The sequence below is a fragment of the Corvus kubaryi genome, unplaced genomic scaffold, assembly GCF_017639235.1.
Source record: "Corvus kubaryi isolate FWS band 111438036 unplaced genomic scaffold, C.kubaryi_AGA036_p1.0 70, whole genome shotgun sequence".
In the NCBI taxonomy this organism is placed as follows: Eukaryota; Metazoa; Chordata; class Aves; order Passeriformes; family Corvidae; genus Corvus; species Corvus kubaryi.
In genome coordinates, this window is record NW_024582058.1 from 1,561,875 (window position 1) to 1,586,537 (window position 24,663).

At 40.2% G+C, this 24,663-nt stretch overlaps 1 protein-coding gene across 6 annotated transcripts in view; it reads right to left on the reverse strand.

Annotated features, from left to right (window-relative positions):
- Nucleotides 1-24,663, reverse strand: part of SPTLC3 (serine palmitoyltransferase long chain base subunit 3) — an 86,770-nt gene that overhangs the window by 25,103 nt on the left and 37,004 nt on the right. For 5 of the 6 annotated variants that reach the window (XM_042049323.1, XM_042049324.1, XM_042049322.1 and 2 more), the window contains 6 exons: nt 24,282-24,473; nt 22,752-22,906; nt 21,669-21,817; nt 11,345-11,469; nt 9,079-9,172; nt 458-563 (listed from right to left, as the gene is read on the reverse strand). In XM_042049323.1, coding sequence (XP_041905257.1) covers nt 458-563; nt 9,079-9,172; nt 11,345-11,469; nt 21,669-21,817; nt 22,752-22,906; nt 24,282-24,473 — 821 coding nt within the window. The remainder of the gene's footprint in view (nt 1-457; nt 564-9,078; nt 9,173-11,344; nt 11,470-21,668; nt 21,818-22,751; nt 22,907-24,281; nt 24,474-24,663) is intronic. The other variant, XM_042049325.1, reaches the window with a different exon arrangement.

Consider the following 24,663-nt stretch of genomic DNA (forward strand, 5'->3'; position numbering starts at 1 on the left):
TAAGATTCCAACAGCTGGGCAAGAATTGGGCATGCAGACCTTAATTAATTCTGTGTAGTTGTCTTTTGATCTGCCCATGCATAACAAACAACTCCAGAAAGCTCAGCTTACTCACTTAGCAGAACTCCTCACCACCTATAGCTCCATGAACTCTATCACATCTGTCACAGCAAACATCACCTTATCTGTCTTGCTCTCACAGTACATCTCCCACTCCACTGTGATTTGCTAAATCAACATCCAGAACAATGTACAGGATCTAACTGGAGCTACAGGATCCAAGGTTCAGGATGACATAATGGAAATCAACATATTTATGAGATCACAGAATGTTACTGTAACTTCCACTCTCGTTAAGATTTTCCTCAGATACCTACAGTCAGAGTTTGCCCCACTCAATTCATCATTCTGTCCTCAGAAATGATAGAATACTCATCTTTCTACAACATAAACATACCTGTAAATGCCCTCCACGAGGATGATAATTTTTCTCCATGCTCTGTGGGTGCGAGGCTGTCCATATATTATTGCATCCCTCAGCAACTTCTCGAGGCTCTGCATATCTTTATTTAAAAATAAGAAAAAGGAGGAAGGAAAAACATTAACAAAGATCTTTCTCAAGAACTTCCAATTTTCTCCTGGGCACTATTTTTCCTATACAGAAAAAGACAACATTACAAAACAATGTGTCCTAAAGATAAACTTCCTTTATTAGTAGGCAAGACCCAACAATTAATTTAATTGGCGTGAATGCAATGTAGTGACAAAAAGAGTTATAAAAAGCTTCGAGTAATACACCTGCTCTGGGAAACTTTCAGAAATCCTTGGCATACATTTTTATTTAAAGGCAAAAGGGAATCACTTTGCTTCAGTACTGAGGCTAATTGCCAGCAGCTCTGTGTAGGGGTTGCTGATACTCATAATTTATCAAGGCTTCAATAGTGAGTTTTGGTTGCTTTCCAATCACAGGCTCATGAACAACAAACATTTCTTTAGCAAAGGTTTTAACAAGGCTGCACGAAGCACATCAGGATGGCAGCAAGAGAAGCCTTGTCCTTCTCAAGAAGGAAAGCAAGTGGAAGGTTGCTGATGAAAAAGGAAGAGACAGGTGGATACAAGCACATGGCATGGATACACTGATTTGGGGCCTAAATGCTTGGTGCTTGTGGGACTTCAATAAAAGGAGACCTGGAACAAGGTTATGATCCTTAGCTGATTTCTTAAGGGCTGAGTGTGGGTCACCTAAAAAAATTCTTGAAGGAAAGCCATTGAAATTTTGAAAAACGTGGAAAAAGCAAGAAAAAACACCACAGAAATCAGGGTCAGACCAAATGTGGCTCTCAATGCACCAGCATTCTAGTGTCTCTAATGCATGGACACTGTTCAAAATGAATTATTCTGGTACTTTTCAGGAATTTGGATTGGTACTTCAAAATGTTTTCCAAGAACATCCTACAGAGTCTCATAATATCCCAAGGAACACTACAGATCAGCTCAAACTGTGGCCTGAGAAAATCAATGGCATTTTTTCCCAATATAACCCCATTTGCTTCAGCAACACACCTTAACACAGTTGATATAACCTACTACAATAGCACAAAGTTAATGTGTAAAATGAATTGTCCCAAGCAAAGAAAATACACCTTAGAAATATTAGTATTGATCTCTACTTTGGTTTCTGCCCGAGGGGAATGGGGTCATTTGCACATTAAGTGCCCATCGTGAGTAACCTGTGCCCTGAGAGGTGGCCAGGTTATGACCCAAACCCTTCCACATCCTGATGCCTCACCTGTCCCCAGCAGCATTCAGTGATGTTGATGAAAGGTGAAGTTCTCAGCAACAAAACTGCCACTCTGCACCTTCCACACTGCCACAAGGACCGAGCAAGCCCTTGCTGTACTCTACAGAGCACAAAATAGGCATGAACAATACCAGTTGCCCCTTATTTCAGTGGTGCAATCGCCTGCACAGCTCAGTGAGCTCCGAGACGGAAACGCTGTTAGGAATGATGCACACAGCACACTTTCCACTAGATGGCAACCAAGGAAACAAAAGTTTTTTGGTGCTTTATAAGGGAAAGCTATAACCAAGCTGAGCATTTGCAGCTGCTCACGTTGTCTTTTGTTTCAAGAAGATAGTATTTAGAACTCCTCCTAAAGGGCTCCCTCAGGATGACAGAGAGCTCACAGTAAAATTTGGACACCCCCTTTTCTCCACCGAATTGTTCTCTACTGTTGTCACTGTCATCTATATCCTTTTGGGACCTTTCAAATCCTCTTCTGAATCACACAGGGTTTTTCAATTCAGTGTTCTATGTGTCAGTCCAGATTGGCTCTTGACTTCAGGGAAGTAATTTTGCCTCTGAGCTAAAAGCATGGCTTGAAGATTCAGTTGTTTCAGCACACATTCACATGAAAAAAAAAGGAAAGAGGGGATGAAGTGAAATGTATAATTCTGTTTTAGAAAATACAAGGCTGTGAATAGCTTCTCTGTTCAAACTACTGTGGAACATGAGACCACAGACTGGGGAGAACCTCTCTGAGGGATGAGCTTCCCTGATTTTACACATAAGATAGTCCTGCTGGAGTACAGGCTACGGACATGCCTGTTTGCAGGGTCAGGGCTATTTCACTTTCTTTTCAATATCTCATTCCAAAAAACATATACATGTGACCCTTTCTGAAGCCTGTAATAGTCAACACATAATCTGTTCAGGTGCAAATGAATTTTACTGACCTATTGACTCTGTGCCTCATTTGAAAAGGGGAAATAGGCAGGAAGAAAAAATCTGTAACTTTAAATATTCCCCACAAAAGGCTGATTCCATTCTTCAAAGTGAAGACAAAGTGCTCTATGTGTTTGTGCTTAGGCTTTTCAGAAAGCAGGGATATACTGAATAGCAGGAAAAACAACAGTGCAACCCCAGGTGACTTTCAGATATCAAATTATTTACCCATTAAATATAGTTAGATTGAGAGACATTAGGACATTAAGATGATGAGCTGCACGAGTCCATCTTGAATAACCAGTTATAGAGAAAATAACAGTCCTTCCTTGTTTGACCATCACCAGCCCAGGGTTTTCAGTGGCAATGGCCAACAACTGCTCACCAGCCCAGGAGCTGGTGTTAAGAATTTGACTTGAGCAGTCTGTCAAAGCACAACCAAATCTGTCCATGTTTTGCTTTCCACCTTGTCCTTATAGCATATTGTCCAGATATGGAGGGAAAAGTTTCCTAAGAGGGAACAGTGGATCTATCAATGGGTTGGTGGACTTGCATAATCCTTGTTCGGGATTTTTCAGAGTTACTTCAGGAGAAAACAAACTGCCAGTGGGCTGGAGCGAGTCTGGACCTGGGCAGGCAGCGTGTCATGCTGCCTCCAGTGCAGGTGGGACACCAGGCTCCTGGAGGGAGCACAGCACGCTCAGGGAGACACGGCGTCTCCACCCCTCATCCTTACACTGCAATGCTGGGGATGTCATCACCATTCCTCTGCGTGGGCTGGCAGCTGAATCCTGTTTAATTAAAATAAACAGGCTGCTACTACTCTTGTCACATTCTTCTTTTCACTTTGTGCTTGTAACTCTGATTTTCAGTTTCTCCCCTTTTGCACTCTCCTGCAAGTTCTTGCAGACCCTGTGGCTACACATGGATATCTGTTTGGAACGTGGGAGTGGTGATCACTGCAGCCTCAGTGACAGTCTGAGACTGCCCTCCCTGCCCCGTAATAAATACCAATCTCTCTGAAAGGAAAGGGCACTGGCTCAAGAAAGCTCCCTGCTCACACTTGGCAGGTCAGACGTGGCTTTCTCAAAGCAGAGAGGACAAACGCAGACACAGCGTGCAGGGAGCAGGACAGACCAGTCTCCTTGCCCTGGTGGCGTCTGTATGTGTCACAGGGAAATACACACCCAACTGCCGTCCACCTATCTGGGCAATAATCCTGTCTCTGATAGTGGCCACAGGCTTCAAGAAGCACAAAACTCTAGTGGGTAATGTGCCTTTCATCCTGCTCTGTAATAGCTGTAACACTGCCCTCCCTTCTGAAATTCAAGGCCTATCTACACACTTAAAAAAAAAAATATTAAGGAACCATCCTGTACTAAGCCACCACAAACTCTTTGGGTTTTGTAACCAAAGAGATCTCTTTCTCATTTTTACATGTTTATGTATCTCTTTCATTTCCCTCCTATTTTATTTGCTTGCTTGATTAGTTGCACTTAGTTTACCAATTTTCTTTTTCTTTTTTCCTCTTCTTTCCTTCTTTTTAGCCAGAGAATATATTTACACTGAAAAATGAAGGACTTCTGCCACTGAGAAGTTCCTTCAGTATTAACTACAACTCCTCCAGGTAGCTGTGTTTTCTCTTTAAGGTGTCCTCATGGCACTTGTATCTGAACTCCAAAGCAGTAATTTGACTGAGTAGACTGAGAAATGCCAGAGTTGGATTAACATAAATTCACAGTTGTTGTCCAAGTTGGAAACTGTATTTTGTATGGAAACCTGGACAGCTCACACCTGCATCACAGACTTGTCATCAACCACGTGATCTGTGAGAAACTAAAAAATCCCTTACTACTTTCACAACACTGAAAAAGGGCATAAGGAGGAGCTAGGAACGTTTTGCCCTGATTCCCATTTCAGATGTGGAGTCAAGCACCAGATTAGAGGCTGGATTTTCACCAAGGTGCTTGGTTATACTTTGCAATTCCCTGCCTTCTTCATAGGATCCCTTGTTCTGATTGCTCAGTGAAATGCCCTTGCAATGAAGAGAACTGGAAATATTTTTCCCCCGTGGCCTGATTTCTGTACCTTGTCACAACATTCCCACAGACAGTTCCGGCAATTGCAAATCTAAACCTGAAAATGGGACTGCAATTGAGTTGCCTGATGCTGCAGGGGAAAAATGCAGTAGAATTAGAAAGAATAAACAAATCCTAAGCCTTGTATGGTGCCTTCTTTTACAGGCTGATAAGAACAGAACTCACTTGGATATAGTTAGTCCATAACACCCTCATCTGTTCACTGAAGGAACACCTGATACTGGTATAAGACCCAGAACTGCTGTGAGAGACACTCCTTGATAAAATCACAGGCGGATTGATTAATGGTTAAATATTTGGTTTTGCTTTTCAGGTTTTATTGGAAGTATTTATTTATTGTTACTTACCCAGATAAAGATCGGAGGTCCTGAAAAAGGGCTGTAAATGTATGGTGTTCTTAAAAGAGTGCCTTAGAAATTAAAAAAAGCTAAAAACCAACAGGGGATAAGTCAATCTCTCCCTGAGCCAGGAAGTAAATCCTGAGTTTAGCCCCCATTTAGCTGAAGGACCCCCATGCCTGTCACTTGGGGAAGGTGGGAGAGAATCCCTGGAGCCCAAGGCTGGTGAAGGTAACACCAGAAGCCTTCTGGCAAAAAACTAACCAAGGCCAGGCCACTACTACCCCAGAGGTGGGGAGGGGTTTTAGCCTCCCACTTTCTCCCACTGCATACTGGCTGTTGGACTGTGCTGCTGCCTGCATTCCCAGTGCAGCAATGCAGCTCTTTCCCATCTTCCCAAAGAAATCACTGCCTGGGAAGTGGTAACCTGAGTGGTGTCCACACCACAGCAGGGGAGACAAAAGGCAGGTGCTTTATGGGCAAGTTAGAATGATTTTAGTCCACTAAAGCACATTTAGGACTGCTTAGACCCTTAAATAAAATTGAAAAAAAATTAAAATCCCCTAGGCCTTCCTCAGAGCAGAGGCTCAAGGGAGCTGAATGTTGCTCACAAAAACCTCACAAATGCCTGCCACAGAAAAACTCCCTGAAAGGCCAAAACCCCTGTGCCAATCCTGCTACGACCTGGGCAGGGTGAAGAGTAGAGACAGTGCTAATGAGAGCCCACAGGAAGGGAAGGCCCTGTCCAGTAGTTTTTAGTTATGGGGCTAAGATGGAATATTCTCTTACATTTCTCTCACATGGATGATCTGTAGGTGTGTGCCTGTGCATTTCTCTCAGGCCTGTAAATTCCTGTCTGTTTACAGGAAAGGGATTGTTCACTGGCAGGCAGGATGCAGGGCACATTCCTCTGTCCAAATAAAAACAGACTTAGAGGTCCACAGCACATTTTTGTTCCATTATTCACCTTAAGGCTTGTAAACCTTCTCATACACCTGTGCAATTTTTTTGTCAAAAAGGAGAGATATCTGGATGCCTTTTATTTCATCTAGGAAAAGCATAGAGGTCTAAGAATTTTGCCTGTTCTAGAAAAACTACTCAAATTTTTTATGGAAAGTGTAATGTCTAAGAGAGCTACTCACTTATTGAAATAGAACTTCATTAACTTTTTAAAGAATAAGAACTACATTATACATAATTAAGGTAATAGGTAGATTCCTTCTTGTCTTACAAATGAAATAATTCTCTATTAATAATAAAAGAGTAATTATTTACTTTTGAAAGATGAAAAATCAATCCAATATTACAGATTTTATGCTTTGAAATAAAGTAACACAGTTTTACAGAATTAGCTGTAGCACAGCCTTTGAAAGATGAAGGTGTTTCATAGCAAGTTTAAAATGGTAGATTTTACTCTCTTTTCCGTGAAATATTTTTATCATAGAACAAAGTTTTGTATAATTTTTCTCTGACAAATAGTTTTTCCATAACAGAGCAGGGAAAGGAAAGAGGAGAGAGATTTATATGCTTGTTAGAACCTGATGGTGAAATTGATGCTTATTAAAGATCTTAAAGCAGTAACTTAAAGTGCAAAGTTTTCTATTCGTGCACAGGGCCAATACAGCACAAGGAGCCTTGCTTTCACATCAAGCAGTGTGACACAGAGCATGGCTCAATTCCCCTATTCCTAAGCATGACAATGACAGCACGAGCATACTCTGACAATTTGGGCATGCCTGTATACATCATATATCCACACAGTAGCAAGAATGAATCTGGGAGCATAAGCAACACAGTTCTGATCTAACAAAACAAACATCTGTCTAACTGAAAAGAAACCTCCCAACCCAAGCTGGAAGTTTTGGTTACTTAATTAATACAATTTTGGCCCTTAATTTATTTGCTGTACTGACTTGTTTACACTACTCCCTGACAGACCCAGAGAGAACAAGGCTGTCTGCTTCATTTTGGGTGAAACCATGCATCGTACAAAGGCACTTCCTGCTGTATTATGCTTTCCACATCCTATTTCCTCCAAAGCAAAAGGCACCTACATACATCTCTGTGTGTGTGATTTTAGATGTTAGTGATGTGTACTCATGAGTATGATTAAGGAAACATTAAAAGACAGAACTTTCTAACCATAGAACTAACAAGCTGAGAGACTCACAGAGGGCTGAGAGAAAGCATGAGCATGTGAAGCTTTCTCACATGAAGTGTTCTCTAAATGCAGCTTAGACTTGAAACTACAAAATTGTGACAACAAAAGCTGTCACTCAATTCCAAACAGTATTTGCAAAATTTTCCACTGTTTTATTTTGGAAATAAGTTAAGGCAATGTCTCAGCAATGGCATACACGACTGTCTTTGTCAAATAAAGATCTCTAATCTAGATACCAATGAGTTTTTCCAAAGCTTTTCCACTTGAATGGGCTTCCCCTGAGGTTTGCCAAGATTCTTAAAGGAACTGTCTGCATTTTCCAGTGCTGGATTAGTGCTGTTTGGGTAGCTCACTATTATTTTTAGGTTCACCCATTATTCAGAAGAGCATCAGATTTATTTACTGTCAGTGCAACAGAAGCTGGTTAGGTATCAGGTTCTGGGGAGGGGAATGAAATATTGAGAGATGGTTAGAGACCGAATTCCTTAAAGAGAGCGCGACAGCTCCAGGTGATATCTTCACAGCTTAGAGTAATAAACTCCTCAAACTGTGCTTGAATGTGCTTTGAAATGATGTGGGAAGTGACAGAAGCCAGCTGGACTGCACGCAGCATAGGTGGGTGGAGAGGCTGAGAACATTTGGATTTGGGTAGTAAGAGGTCAACCTGCAAGATGTGATGTAAACCTGATTGAATGGGAAAAGGCTTTGGACAACTAAGGAAAAGTTGAGAAAAGACTGGTGTGGCAACCATGCTTAGCATATCCAGATTTGTGGAAGCGGACCAAGATGGGGTATGCTACAGGTTATCTATGAATAATTAATTCTGGAAAAATATTCATGTTCAGATGGTCTTTAATTCTTGAATGATCTCCAGAAATTGCTTCTTGCTGAAATTATGAATAGATATTAATTATAACAACATCTTATAATTATAGTGTGCTTTTCATTCCAACTCATCCTTAGGCCTTTTACAGCATATGCATAATTCATTTTTGCTCCCCTTGGGCCTGAACACAACACTTAATAAAGAGAAGGGATTGTATTAGCTATTAAGAAAGGTAATCAGACCTCTCTTCTGATTTCTCACCACTTTTCTAGTTTCTAAACCTTTCTTGCAATCACTGTCTGGTGGCAGCAGTGAGGATGGAAAAGGGAATTGCAATGGGGAATAAGGGAAAAGAACAAGGTCTTGCCATCAAAGGCAGTCCCAATGTCTGAGAGTAACCACAGCAGCTTTAACAAAATAAAAGTTAAAGAGCATGAGCATTTTATAAGGTAACTATACAACTGCAAATTAATGTGTGATTTCTACACTAAAATTCTATTTCAAAGAATATTTGGGATGATGCTCTTCATATAACCATCTGCATCTTTGCTATTAGATCCCTGGGAGTTCAGAGTAACTGCTTCAAAGGAATGCCAAGTTAAGGTAATTCTGGTTTCACTGAACCTGCTGGAAACAGAAGCATGTTTCTGTAATTGTGTTTCTACTGTTTGGGCTACAATGACAGTAACAATAAAACTTTTATGACAGCACACAATCATTCAGCAAGTCAAAAAGACACAATAGCAATTATAGTATTGCACTATTAATTTTTCCCATCAGAAACCACTCCTAATATTAAATGGTTGATCCTCCTGCCTGGACAAAAGTATCATCTAGGAACTGACAGCAAAGTAAGCATTGAAAGAAAGCATTCTTGCCTTTGAGATGTGAACAACTCTGTCTCTAATTTTTCCAACTTCAATACTCACTATTGTGCTTGAAGATTCTAATAGTGGCACCTGAAAGCCTCGCACCAAGAACGAGAGAAGTGTGGTTCAACTCATCACTTAAAATGAGGCAGCCCTGTGGAGAAGGAGTACAGTGAGCATCTGCATGAACTGGGAGGCTGCTGACACGTGGGCATGTGTGTGCCAGCACAGAGCATTGCACCAATTAAGCTGTAAGGATTAAACATGAAATGAATTTTCTGCCACTTTCCTGAAGGTGCCAGGGTGCACTGCAAAGGCAGGCAGAAATAATGGGATCAGATTCTCAGGCATTCCTGGTGGTGAAATGCTTCTTGTAACTGGCAAGCAGCAAATAAGCCTATTAAAGATTGAGTGCTTTATAGTAACATCAGGTGATGTTGCTTACTCTATCACCTGTCTACAGCCCATTTCGAGTTGTAAAGAAACTGCAGCCACCACCCCACACATAAAGACTGTGTGACAGCAGTGTAAGGAGGAGTAGTACTGAGGCTGGACTGACATCAGCAGTTTGGACTGCAGAAATGAGATCAGGAGAGACTGATGCCTTGTAAGTCCCACCTCCACAAAGATGTGGGTGAAGTTTAGGAACCAGAGTCTTCCTCTGGTAAATGCATATAGAGTTGACCTGTAGTATACTTTCTATTAATTAACTCAGTTGAAAACTCATTTTGTTTTTTGGAAACAAAAATAGAAATGCGGGAGAAGTAAATTTGTATATTGTACTAACAAGGGGCAGGACTCACAGCTGAGTTCCAAAGCTTGAGCCCTTGTTTAGCTCTGCTTTCTATTAACCATGTTTCGCTGTCCTTCATTACCCAAAGGGCAACACATCATTAAGCAAAAACTTATTCTCGAATAATGGATTAAGCCTAGGTTGAGAGATGCTCACACAATCCCCCTAGACACTGGTATGCAGAACTAACAGTAAGTGCAGATTCATCTTGACAAGAAAATGTAGCTGTTAGGCTTAATTATAGAGGAAAACATAGGAGTAAATCTCTCAAATATATGGTGGATAAATAATATTTGTAATATATAATATATAATAATACTGTATAATAATATATACAAGAATATATATACAAGAAATAATATATTGTCAAGAAAAAAAATACAATACATATTTATTATCTTTATTTGTGCCACTTATATCTAAATATCCCACCTCTGACAGAAGCTTGAATCTCTACATGAGGCCAGGTAAGGGAGGGAAAATTATTATACAGCTAAGCAAAGGACAAGTACCTCACACTGTATACCTGCAATTTCATAAATTTACCTTCATTAATTCTCTGTATCTGTTCCCTTTTAAACTGCTGGACAGGTTCTCTAGCACTGCAGCAGACTGAAGTTCATGTTCTGGGCAGCTGAAGCAACTCTCCCTGCCCAACACTTGTAAACACGTATTTTAGAGATCTCTTGCAAAAGCTGCATTCATCTTCAACAGCGAGTGAAGAAGTGACTTCACCTCTACACTGGTGTTTCAGAAGAAGTCTTGGTCATACACCTCAAACTGAGCTCATTCCATTTCCACCAAGAGGGAGGTCATGTTTTGTATTTGCATGGCACACTTCATACTGTTGCCCAGCTGGACGAGCTGAGGAGGAGTTACGCACTTCCCAGCTATCAGCACAGTGCATCTGCCTGTGATCTCCGGAGTGATCAGTGGCAGGATGATGGATATCCATGCCTTTGAGTTAGGTACTCCAAACTGGAGATGAGGTCCCTTTGGCACCAAGTAAGAGCCCAACTTTTGTAACATGATGGCAGCTTTAGACTTGCATTTCCTGCCAGCTTTCTTCGAAGGGCTGGCTGGAGCTCTGTTCGTCAGGAATGCTAAGCACCGTGCTTTTTCTTTTCTCAAAGTGTTGTAAACTCTATCCTAATCATCATCTTTCGTCACAGGCAGCTGGGCAAAATCTCAGCAAGTAGCCCAAATACTTCATCCCACAACACCTGGACATGTGATTCAACATTTGCTTAATTTTTAGGGAGAAACAACTTCACTGAGAGGAGCTAGACAGCCATGTCACCGATCCTTAAACAGATGTTAGGTATGTGCCATAGCAACACTCAGCGCTAGCACAGATGATAAAGGAGCCTATTTAAAGTCACGAGGTCATCGGCTTTATGACTCACACATTCCTGATAGCAAGCTTTGTTCCTCGATCGAGCCTTTCCACTTACTGAAAGCCTAGAATACTGCAACAGTAGTTAAAACAATTAATAAACGATTGCTCTGCATGTTCCTGAAGGAAGTACTCACCTTTCCAACAAGGGCTGGAATATTCATCGAGTTAGTTGCAAAGCCCATGCCAAACACCATAGCATCTTCCACACCAAGGAACTTGGCCACAAGTTTCTCTAGCTCTACATGTTTGTCTAGGGTGCCTGCAGAAATAAGCACACGGAATATTAAATCTCATTAAACTGTGAAAGTTATTAAGACACAAAACATACAAAAGAACAGGCTAGAAGTGTGTCATTAAGCTCTACGACATTAAGTTCTAATGAAGGTCTTCCATTTGTATCCTGTGCATGTGGGCTAATGCAAGAGGTGCAAACCAGCTGTGACTAATGCTAACAAACACTGCTGCTGTTAAGGCAGCAAAGCAGTTGCTATGGGAAAAAGCTTCCTTTTCCCGTAATAACTTTTGACATAGTTTATTCTGAAGACTAATTTTTTTTGTCTTTTTCTCTCCCCTGCAATGAGGGTAAAAATACCTCCTTTTTGCAAGAAATGTGGGACAAACATTTTAGGCATTCTTGAGTTCTCTCGATGTGAAAACAAATATGGGTGACAACAAAACTCTCCCTTTTTTATTGCCTGCCTATGTATATGTACAAAATTCTTAATTAGGATTTTATATGGATAGACAAACAAAAGCAGTCTCCATATTTTTCTGCTTTGGAAAGTAAAAGCTATTCCACTCCCCATAACTGATGATAACTCTCCTCTTTCCTTCCTCTCAACAGGAAACATAAACAATAATGCAGCACTAGAGAGCCTTCTTAATTGCATGTTAATTATCTAATATTAGTGCCTGAAGTCTCCAAACAAGTAAGGTGCTCCAACTATCCAACAAAAACAGTATCCTTTCTGCCCAACTCACAGCGGAGGATGACAAAATACAAAAGGCAAACAAACAAAAGAGTGGTGTTAAGAGACTGAGATAACAGATAGCTTTGAACAGTAAGGAATCATCTCAACTTGCCAGCTCTCTAGTCCTTGGTTGCCTGGCTGTGCATTGCAGGGACCAAGGCAGAAGGAGCTCTTACAGGATGATCTGTGGGGAAGAAAAGAGAGTGGCCTGTGGATTCTGACAGCATTTCCCCTATGAATAAGGCTGTAATCAGAGAACAGAAGAAAAGAATTAGGCAAGTGAATATGTTACCTCACTTGCACTGCACAAACTGATGCCACAATAACATAAAGTGAATTACAATGGATGGGACAGGAAAGCTGTGCTCACTGTGATGAACAAAGGGCAGATGAAGGAGGAAAGCAGAAGCTTGGCTAGAGTGTCTCAACAAGAATGATGAGTCAGGAAGATGATCTTACCTTCACCATGGAGCAGAGCTCATTAAAAAAATCAAATATAAGTGGCAGGAGAACAGTTTCAGCAACAGCACTAAGTCAGCTGGTTACAGTGAAGCAGCGTTTTCATTATTTTTTCTCATTAAATATCTAAAGTCAGAATGACATCCGTTTGGAAATAGACTGTGACAAATATCTATCACACAGGCAGGTAACTCTCCAACAATCAGGGAGATAAGGAGCAAGGGTCATGTGGCTTCTTGAAAAACGTGGATTACATGGACAGTAAAGGACAGCAGTGCTGAGATTTTGCCAGGGCCCTCCTGGGCTGTGCTAGACCAGAGCCTACTCCAGCAGAGCTTCAAGAGTGAGTCTGCACTCGTATCACACTGCATCTACCTGGAGCTGGGTTGTCTCTGTGCTCTGAGAATTAGGTAGTGTGATACAGAAAAGGTGGCTCTGCAGAAACTCCACTACGTGTGAGCTGAGTTTGTGTGAAGCTCTTTGAGGATGGCTATTTTTTGAGTTTGTACAACCCAAGATACACAAGGGTATGAGCTGGCTCTGCACACAGCCACTGTTTAGTAGCCAGGCTCCATGAAATACAAAACAGAGCTGAGCTGCTCACTGGGAATGTGGGTGAGAATGTCTTAACTTGTAAGCCCAGCAGAACTCAGCACGTATTTCTGTGGTTAGTTCTGTATTTTTGCAAATTGGGCCCAGCTAGTTTTCAACCTGGTTACAGTTCTCATTGACAACTAAGAATTCCAGCATGATCAGCTGCCTTAGTGTTCCTTTCACGTGTTATTTTGTCACTTGAGGGCTATCAGCACACAAAAAGGAGATGAAGTCGGAAATGGAAGCTTGAAGCCGAGCACACTACGGTCATTGCTTGAATTAGAAGGTTTGTGAAAGCATGAGAAACAAGCAGTGCGTGCTTTGCAAGGCAGGCATTTTAAGGCATGACACAGTTGTCCCTGACTATACCAGGGCTAAGTCTGACACTACTGGGGTGGAGTTAAATTGCTTTTTCGGGTTGCATCACATGTTTTCTGTTGTTGCAAACAGGAAAAGCCTGACTCAATACAGATTGTTCTGTTAAAGCTCCTGTTAGATGACCCACAAAGGAACAGCACTTTTTGGAGCTATTTTTATTGATTTTGTCATGGTGAAGAATGAGACATTCTGAAAGTGACTGATTCCTACTTACTATTTACTGATCCTAAGAGTGAATGCAGATGATATTGTACATCACTATTGCCCACAAATCCTGGAATACAAATTGAAATTGGTTTGCAAAACAAAATCCTGAATGACAAGGATTTGCAAAACGAGCCCTGGTTTTGAATCATGCTAATTACCGTGGCAATATTGTTGGTGGTAGGTAAGGTGTTGCAGAAGCAATACAACACACACCAGTACTGTCAGTGGGAGGTTCGTGACAGCTGTGTACATCGAACAGAGTTGAAAAAGCATATAATTATGCTTTTAATTTAATCATATCAGATTTAATTTAATCATATCAGACGATACCTCCACACAGGATGTCCTTGGACACTCTATAACTGACACCAATTCCATCACCTCTCTTCATTGGAAGAAACAAGGGGGCAGGTGTGTGCTGCTGGGATGAGGCTTGTCCACTAGCATTCCCAGCTGTCACAGCCACCGCCACGACAAGCATAAGCAGCACTACCAGACAGATGCGAATTTGATCCAAAGGAACTGGCACAAGCTGAAACATCTCAGCATCTAAAGCTACATAACAAAGGCAGTAATTACACAGCTCTTCATTAAACACAGCCTCAGAGATGTCAAGTGAGGTTATCCTGGCCCTTTTAGAATGTTTTGTGTTGTACTAGATTCAAGGCCAGTATCGTGATCTGATGAATGAATAGTGATATACTGGCTACATTTTTTTTAATACATTGTATACACAGATACGTTTTATGCTTGCCCTATAAACAGACATTAGAATTTCCCCACTGACTGACTACAGCTTGGCTTGACCCAACAAATGAGGACACAACTCAATAATATACACCAAATCACCAGGAAAGATTTAAGGAAAAAAAAAAAAAAAGGTAACTGCATCTTTAAGAGACAAAATTAAATCCTTTTGAAAGTTATTCTTCCCTGCTGAACAGCTGTACGTAATAGAGTATAGCAGGAGTTACTGTGATCTGAGACTATATAGGTATTAAGATCAAAGATCATATCAAAAGTGGACTTTCACAATGAGAACCACCTCCACAGATTCCCACACTTCTCAAAGCAAACCCCCTCCTTTTCAAAATCTGGTGACCCAGTTCCCTCCATTAACTTGCCACTGCACTCTGTTGACAAGGAACATGAAGTACACTGTGTTTTGACAGGCTTTTTCATAGACTTACCCATGCTGTTGGGCTGAAAGTCACTGTCAGACTACTAGACTGATAAAGCTGGAAGATGGACTTCCCATGATGCATACAGCCATTATTTAGTTTGACATTTTCAGCTCGGACAAGATGGTTTATGCCACTGGTTAATCTGCCCAAGACAGTCTTTCAGGTTCTTATACACCAATGACACAGACTGGTTGAACTGCCAACATGGGCAACAGTATCTTGTAATAGAATTTTATGCTTGGAATTCCAAGACCCAAAGAAGACAGGGAAATACCTGCTCGCCTCAAGTTAAACAAAAGCTGGGGGAGGAAACTGATATAAGCAACAAGCCCTTGAAAGAAAAAAGAACAGCTGGGAACCCTACGCACCCCTGAGGTGACTCACCAAGGTGAATGAGAACCATTACACTATGAAAATGAGGGCTTGTCAGCAGCATCCTTGGGAGGGTGGGGAACAGAACAAAGCACCTGAACCTCCTTGTCGCATTTGACACTTACGGACATAAACTCACTCTGGTAAGATGCTTGTCAGAGATGAAAAAATCTGTATTATTGAAACACATACACGCTTTTACAAAAGCAAGATTGGATGAGTTATCAAGAGAAGAATGAAGAAACAGAAGCTGGAGAAATGGTATTATTTCTTTACACTGTGTTGCCAGAGTAGACGATGCAGATGGTATCACTGTCCTACAGAGCCACCACCAGAGGAAAGCCTCAACTTGTAGACTGAGACATGTTGGAAAGAGAGGGAGAGAAGCACACAGTAATGTTATGTAGTTGCCTCATTTGACACTGCATGTGCAGAAAAGAGTCCTAAAATAAAGAGGTTTTGATGAATCATTTGATAGAAAGGAAATGCTCAAGTTTTCTAAACATTGCTACCAACTGACAGGGCTTTCATACCACAAAGATGCCATGGGTGCCATATATCTAATAATGTACCTGTGTAATTTATTGATTCTCAGAAAAAAGGTGGATTAGTTTTAAAAAACCTTCCAGTTGAATTTAGATCTTCTGGTTTTGCTTCCTTTTTTTTTCCCTTTAGAAAAACGCAAGGTTAAAATTTCCAGTTTAAATGGAGCTGCTTCATGCTAAAGCCTGTATGGCAGTATCTTAAGTATCTAAATACTTGCATGCCGATAACATCATATATCGGCGATATTTTAGGTATTAAACAAGTCACACAACCCTTAACTCCTACAGATGCCTTCAATTCCACCTGCCAGAAGATGGACTATCCAGACTATTAATCCTGTTTTGCAAAGTATACTTTTGTAATGGTGAAATACCAGGAAATATCCTGACCCAATGATCCCAAGTTGTTCGTAAGTTGTTCATAAGTTGGATTAGTTATTTATGAGAGGGTAGGTACAAAAAAGGAAAAGGCTGTTAGTAGGAGATGACAAAAGAGAATTCTAATGTTTCCTAATTTATACCATACCCTATCAGAAAATAGCTAAGATTATGAAGTGTGTGTGTGTGTGTGTATATATACAAACATGCACACAAATTCTCATTTTTGTGGCTTTATTTCTCCTTAAGATCCTACTTGGAAACCGTAAATTATGGAAAATTCAGTTCTTTATCTCTTTCTCCTAACTGAAAAATGAAACATTTATTAATGTTTGTACAGTATTATGTTTAAAATGAGCCCTGGCACTAATTAAACCTTTGAAGTAGTATAAAAGAAAGAACGGCCAAATAGTTATTTTTGTCTTTTTGAAATGCTGCTAGAAATTCATATTGGGCCTTAAAACCCAAAGGAAGGAGGTAAATAGGATTGAGCTACTTTTGTAGGTTGAATGTTGGCACAGATTTTCAGATCTACTTTTTAGAAATGAGACCACAATCAAGTGTAAAAATCCTCAAAGAAAAAGCCCTAAAACTGAGTGCAAGTTAGGTGTTAAAGGGTAATCTCCTAATATGCCCTCCAGAGTGAATCACCCTGCAAGTGTTCTGTGCAGGCTCCATCTTGTCTTTTGGTCCAAGGCATAATCACAGGAGAAGGATTTCAAAAGGCAGGAATCCTGCCTGGCTGCTTAACCAGCACTAATGACACGTTTGCTCCAGTTACTCACGTATACCATCTCCATGAGGAATAATGGGGAGCTAGATAAACAGAGCATTGGAGTACTGGCTGTCCATGTGACAGTCCTGTCACCAGCCTGGTCCCAAGCCTAGGAGCACTCAGAGCACGATAATCTGCCTTATCTTAAAAAAAGTGTAACTTTGCTGATTTTATTATCATCTGAAAGCAGCAAGCAGGAAACTAATTGGCATGTTTCTCAATAATTCTCAGTCACATGCTTACAAAAGGCTGACTATAAACACTGAGCCACAGGATGGGCTCAGAAAAAAGGCTTTTGAGCTGCTTCCAACAGTAGCCAGCTCCCACTCCAGCCATTAAAACACACTGATTTGCATGGGAAAAAGGATGTTATGTTCAAGCTGTCATTCTTTCATATTTTTCATTATATGGGGGAATACTTACTATTTCGTATTTATTTAGGTTCCTATTTGCTGGCAGTTTTATTGAGCTAAAAAGTAACACTTCTGAGGGAAAAAATTAACACACGGAAAACAGTATAGGTATTTTTGGGGGGTAGTTTACACGAAATACCCTAATGTTACAAACACTCCATTAGTTGAACAGTTGCTGTCCAGTTACTTATGGAATCATGGAATGAATCACAGAATAGTTTGTGCTGGAAGGGACCTTAAAGATCATCTCATTCCAGTGCCCCACTTTGGGCAGGGACATGGACACCTTTCTCTAGATCAGGTTGCTCCAAGCCCCATCCAGCCTGTCCTTGAACACTTCCAGTAATGGGCATCCACTGCTTCTCTGGACAACCTGTTCCAGTGCCTCACCACCCTCACAGGGAAGAATCTCTTCCTGATATCTAGTCTGACCCTGCCCTCTTGTCAGTTTGAAGCCATTCCCTCTCATCTCGTCACTCCACGCCCTTGTAAAAAAATCCCTCTCCAGTTCTCTTGTAGCCACCTTGCGGTACTGGATGTCTACTTAAATCCTTCATTAATTATTTTCCCAGACCCAACATTTATTCCTAAAAACTAAAACTTCCTACTTATTTTTGTCCCAGTTGGTTTCTTGATGTATAGTGAACAAGCCAAGAAATAAAAACAATGACCTTTTCCTGCACCTACAGGAGAGACTGCTGCTGACAAAAGCTGCTTTAATTTAAATAACTCCCATGGTCAATTTTGTCAGGTACAGTAGGGGCAGATCTCTCTGTATCCTCCCTTGGCATCTCCCACAGTTAATAAGGGCACTCTGAATCAGGTACAGTTTGGGTATTTCTAGTAACTATCAATGATCTCTCCTCTGCACGCGTGGCCGATGTCCCTTAGAACGCAAGGGAGTGAGAAGTCCTGGCACCTGCAGCAATGAGCTCCTTGGGTCTGCCAGTCTCCAGTATTTAGGTGAAAACCTTCTACCAGCTTCATACTGAAGATCAGTAGATCTGGTAGTGGGAGAGGCAATGGACAGTGAACCCTGACCACTCTTCCACATCACACATTGTATTGAACACTTCTACAATTTCTCCCTTTAGGCTCTTTTTGAATGAGATGACAGGCATTTGTGACAGCTGAAGACAGCAAGCTCAGTAGTTGTTCACCCAGAAGCCACCTGAGGCCTTTGCGGATGTCTGTGGCCCTTCTCTTACACTTTCCAGTTTTGCTAAATATTTCTGATCAGACCTGCACAGAGTACTCAAGACAACAGCAAACAGCAGCTTTATGCAGTAGCATACTGAGGCTCTATGGCTGGCTTTCTGTGTACTTTCTAGTAACTTCTAGTGTTTGATTTGCTTCCTGACCATGGAACAGTAAGTTAATTCTTCCATGGATGTACCACTTATAACTCCAAGATCTTGCTCCTAAGGGATAGTAGCTAGCTTGGTCTCAAAAAAAGGAAAGTATTTTTCTTTCACATTGAAAGTCCCACAAACCCCTCAGAAATGTGTCTTAAACAACACCGTTATACTAAGAAAGTAATTTATTAGTATTATAATTAAATAGAGCATGGAACTAAAAATTGAGAGAAAAGCCTTAAATCTTTTTATGAGGGACAAATCTAGGAAGGTCAGCCACTGTTTTCATCAGTTTTAACCATGCTCTAAGAGGAAACTACCTGCAACAACATTCTGGTATGACAGCATTGTATACCCTCTTCACAGCCTGGCCAGTTGTAAGAGGAGGCGTGTAGGCAGAAGACCATAAAAGACAGTTTTACCATCATGTATTCTTTCAAATATCACTCACATTACTTTCACTTGTGTCTTCTTTGTTTTACCCTCTCTCTGAAATCTTCTGAAAGCAGTGGAATGATGCTTCTCAAAAAGAGAGCTACCACTGCTTACAGAGAGATCTTGGTAAAACTCAAACATGCCAGACACTTAAATGCACACAAGCAGAGCAGTACTTCCAAAGTCAATTAGCCTGAAAATATAAATATGTTCAAGTGCTCTCTTGGATTAGAACCCCACAGGCAATTTGCACAGCCTTGGCTCTTGCAGCTCACTGCACTTTTACTTGAAAACACTTTAGCTCTGCACACAATAACAACAGAAGTTTTGAAATGTGATCTGCCCAGAAACAAACTCATCCTGTTCTTTTTATCTAAGATGAAGATGAGAAATGATAATTTAAAAAGTTAAGACCTTTCATTCAGACCCTTCCCTATCTCTCTCTTTGATACATTTAACTCAGAATTTTTCTGTTCAACTGTGATGAGAATGCAGCACAAGAATGTAAAGGAGCAAGGAAAGAGGATATCCACTATGAATAAGAGGCTGTTTTCCTTAGGCTGTTTATAGAGATCTTGGTGACAGACAGGCTCCAAAGAGCCAGCACCAACGAAGGAACCACTGCTCAGCACACAAACACAGGCCCTCTGTTACCTGCCCAGGATAAAATGCTGTGACTGCTCATTTACACCAGCTAAGTCAGGCCCAAACACACTGCTTTCCTTTCTTAATAGGTCTATGTCCAAGCTGCTCTCCGAAATCCACTTCCAAAAGACTGAGACTCACAAGGATTTTAGGATGTTCTTTATCTGTAGTCCATGCTTGCATTGTGAATAGTCTTGATGCAGTTCATGGGACTGTTTGTTGTGAAGGTAATTAGAATGAATCTAAAACCCTGCTCAATCAATGAGGACAACAGCAGCACAGGAGCTCAGATGAAGAGAAAATCCTATAAATCTCTACACACTGGCTCTCAGATACACTAAATGAAGTTACCTAATAAGATTTTTAATATTTGAACACAGAATCAATCTTTTAATAAGTTGGGTTGGTTTGTTTTTTTCTTATAAATTAAGCCACACAAGTCTTCCATTAAAAAATCTCAGCAAAAGCTACAGAATAAGGAACACCAGCCATAACCTTAGATGTACTGAAAACAACTTGAAATGTTCTTAGACAAAATAGAACCCAAGAAAAAAAGAGAGAAAGCTTCCTTCAGTACCTTAAAGGACTAGCAATGGTGACCACTTTCAAGCATGCAATGCAGGTTAAATAATATATTGCAGTCACCAGATGGGTCACCTACAAAAGGAAAAGTAGGGTCAATCTGTAAACCCTCTCTGGGTGGTGCCGCTGACATAATTACTATTGGCAAATCAAACCACAATGACAAGATAAGAAGCAGGTGACAAGGTTTGCATTACTTTTTTGTCTGAAATGGAGACTTTATATAAAAACTTAAATTAAATACAGCATTTTTTCTGTAAAATTTATGGAAGAACAGAGGTTACTTTGAAGATACAAAACGTAATTTTTTCAGGTTGCTGGATTAGAAACAAGAAGTCTATAAAGACTTCTGCATTCTGGGAAGCCTACATCTTCTTTCTTTTTTTTTTTTTTTGGATAACTCCCAAGAAAGGTAAAGCCTGAAGAGAAATCTCCTCTTGCGTTTCTATGGCTTGAAACGGTTTTATTTTTTCTGAAGTGTAAGATGATGGTACCATAAGGAATGCAAGGCTTTGTGTAAAAACAGAAAGTTGAAGGTAACACTGCATGCAGCCTACAAACCAACAAAGCAGACAAATCATAAAGGACATATAAACCAAGAATGTCAGATGGAGCCTTCCTGAATTTATTTGCTAAAGGCAAACTAGAAATATTTTGTTTGCATTTGTGTGGAAACTACTGGTTTTTGCCAGTAGTATCTCATAAAACATTGCAATACATTCTTAGAACACGGGATTAGAAACATTATGTAAAAGATCATTTTACTAATCTGAAACCTCTGTGTGTGATCATTTTACTAATCTGAAACCTCTGTGTGTGGTAACTGATATAAATCTGTGATGCAGTTGAATTTGCCCTTGAACAATACTTGAAATCTCAGTGCGTTTTTTACTTCTCTTAAAATATAAGCCTGTTACTTCCGTCATTAAAAATCCCAGGCCAGTATACGACACATGTGCTTTTGCTTTTCCAAAAATCAGTACTATTTTTCCTTTAAAAAAAACCCTCATGTGAGAACAAATAAAACACAGCATTCCTTTTAATTGTGAAACGAGTATTGCTGATGTGATTAAAGTTCTCTAAGAATCCAATTCTTTCAAGATATCTGTGAGAAAATGAGAATAGTTTTACAGAAACTTTGGTGGCCATCTTGCTGTTTACTCACCCATTTCTTGCCTGGTACTGCAGACTCCTGTCCCGTATTTTTCTAACTCTATGGTCACAGTTTTCAAAGCATTAACATCTGTTTCTGCAAAGCCGAGGTAGTTATAAGAACCCATATTGATTACATTCTTGATAGTCCTTCCTGTAAACCTACAATTAAAGCAAATTTTGAACAACAGCGCAATTTTCCCTCCAATCCCAAATGAAAAGAAAAAAACCCCAAATTTTCCCACCAAATTTTGTTCTGGTGTCAAATTCCTACTTGGGAATTTACAATCCTCATACTCTAACAGCCCCAAAGTTTTTCTAGCCTTTCTCTTTTCCTAACTAAGTACTGCTTCTTGGTCAGAGTGCTTTCTAGAAGCCACACTGTAGATGGCAATATACTGGTAAATTGAATGGTGAATGGCTGCTTTTATGGTTTTAAATAAACAAACAAACCTACAACTTTATTTAAGGAACAACTTCCAGGCATTAATTTTTCAAGCAAATTGTCAACTGCTTCCATTAAGTCATCGGTGTTCTCACACAGACAGAGAGCTTAAACTTGATGAAAATACGGGAAACACTATGATGCGTTCTCAGTAAGCTCAAATACAGCCAACCTACCCATTGTCTATGCTGTGAATTTCCATAGCTGCTTAATTCAGCTGCAATACACCAAAACCTTCAAGCTGTAATCTGCTTAAAACCCACTGCCAAAGACTCACTATGAAGGCAAGAAGCCACATTCATGCAATGCAAAGTATTATGATTTAAAACCTAACCAAGGGATAAAACAAATTTTGTTGTAATATTTTGAGTCAAGGTCTGTTATAAATGGAGTGTGAGCAGTCTTGTGCTGACACAGCCGAACAAAATCTTGCAAGCCAAATTTTTGGACTGTAAACCTGTTTGCAATAGAGTTGGAAATCCATACTGCATTTCCAAACAAATACTCAGATGAAAAGGATCAGATTGTCGGCATGGTGCTGACTGCAGAAAGAAGCATGCCGATGGATTCTAGACAGAACTTTCTGTGCTTTGCAGAGGTATCAGGAGTATGCTTATGAAGCTGAGAGCAGCAGAGTGTAAGATGACTCACCTAAATGTCCAGTTGTAGTCATCTGTAACGCGCTCCATGAGGTCAAACTGTGGCCCAGGGACACTGCAAATTGGACGATTCCAGTTATCCCGTATTCTCAAATAGAGGTTTCTGGTGTAAAAGTTCTCAAAATCTTGATAAAGTGGCACAAAGTCCTGGTTTGAAAACATGCACAGGGTTATGTTGCTGGGAAAATATCTGCTTCTGTACCCAACTCATTCCTATTAACAGGGAAAAACTGATTCATCAGTAAACAGAGCTATAGCAGCCACAAGTTGGTCTAATTCCCCCTACATATCCTGAATGTTGGAAATGGTAAAAAAATCAAAATTCTTTCATTTAAAGAAACCAATTGTTTCAAATTGATTATTTTTCTACATGTGGAGCAGATTGCAAAAGTAGGATAAACAACTCACTACATTTCATGAAATGCTGGATACATTAGACTAAATCTAGTCCAACATATGGGATTTGGGCATTACTGGCCTGACCTGGAGGTGCAAACATCCAGTTAAGACAATTTTTTTTGGTTGAGAATTAGTGTCTATCTAAGGATTTTACTTGGAAATTAAATTTAAACAAAGCTTTATATGAAACAGCAATATATCCATGTTGGGCACTGCATACAATAAACTGATAAAATAACATGGCATGCAGTTAACATACATGGGAGAATTAAATAAACATGCAATCCATAGTGAGGACAAAAAAATTTAAGTGGCACAACTGGAATCAACAAATTGATAAATCATGAAGTGAATTGAAAATGATATTCATTAAGTTATGCACACATCTTTGAAAATTGAAAACAGGAAACAATTTCAGGAATTTTATTTGCAAGGGAAACAGTAACACTCTCCATGTTTTTCCTTCGTTATGCCAGGTGTTACCATAAATGATGACTCAAACTGCACAGAGGAGGAGGAGCAACGAAAAATTCTAAACAAAATTGGAAGGCTGTTGATCTTGCAAAGGTGCAAGTTTCACTTAGAACTATGTGGGATGAAAAATTTCGGGAGTTACAAGAATTCAGACTACATCCGCTTTGTTCTGGGACATGACTCCTTAGTGCTCTGTGACCAGCAGTTCAGCAAACAAGCCAGCAATTATAACAAAGTTAGTACTGCCTCGCTGTGAAAGACAACATAAGACAGCCAGATGGGACAAAGGAAAATCAGGGTTTAGGAGATTTGGAAAGATGATATATTTAACAATAAGGCATTTCTGAGTTTTCTTTTTCTGTGGATTGACCTCAAATACTGAGATTCTGTTTTGCTGAGAGTATTATGGCACTGTTACAACAAAGTGAACATGTGCCTGGGTAAAAATCAGGACTTTACATAAATGTGGGTACATAATCATACACATGCATACAACTCCACTGCAGGGTGTGTTCACTCCTCTCACCCCTTGTGCAACGTTCTGCAAAAATGAAAGTTGTCTGCCTTGTTACTTCCACAAGTCACTGTAAATCACTTGCAAGCAGGGGAAAACTCAGCTGTGGATACATAACGTCCTTTTCATACATACTTTTTGTTGTTCTCTCTCCGCAGCAATGTTACGTTTTTCTAGTCCCCAGGCTCTCATAAAATCTCGCAGGTAGCCAAATATTGTTCCCACTGCAAACCCCACGAAAGTAAAAACTGCAACATACATTGGTGCCTGTTCAAAGTGCTCAATAAATGTTTTTTTGTAGAGAGTTCCGTTTGATACTCCATTCTTCTGAAAAAATAGAACAGAAACTTTTGATTAATATGTTTCATCTCATCAAAACTTAGACCTTTAGACCTTGGGGCAAATCTTTTTCTCTAATTAGGAGAGACTTTTAGACCTCACACTGTATCAGCTGAAGAAGAGGACCTTTAACACTGAAGCTGCTACTGACCACTACAAGTATCTCCCATTTTCTCTC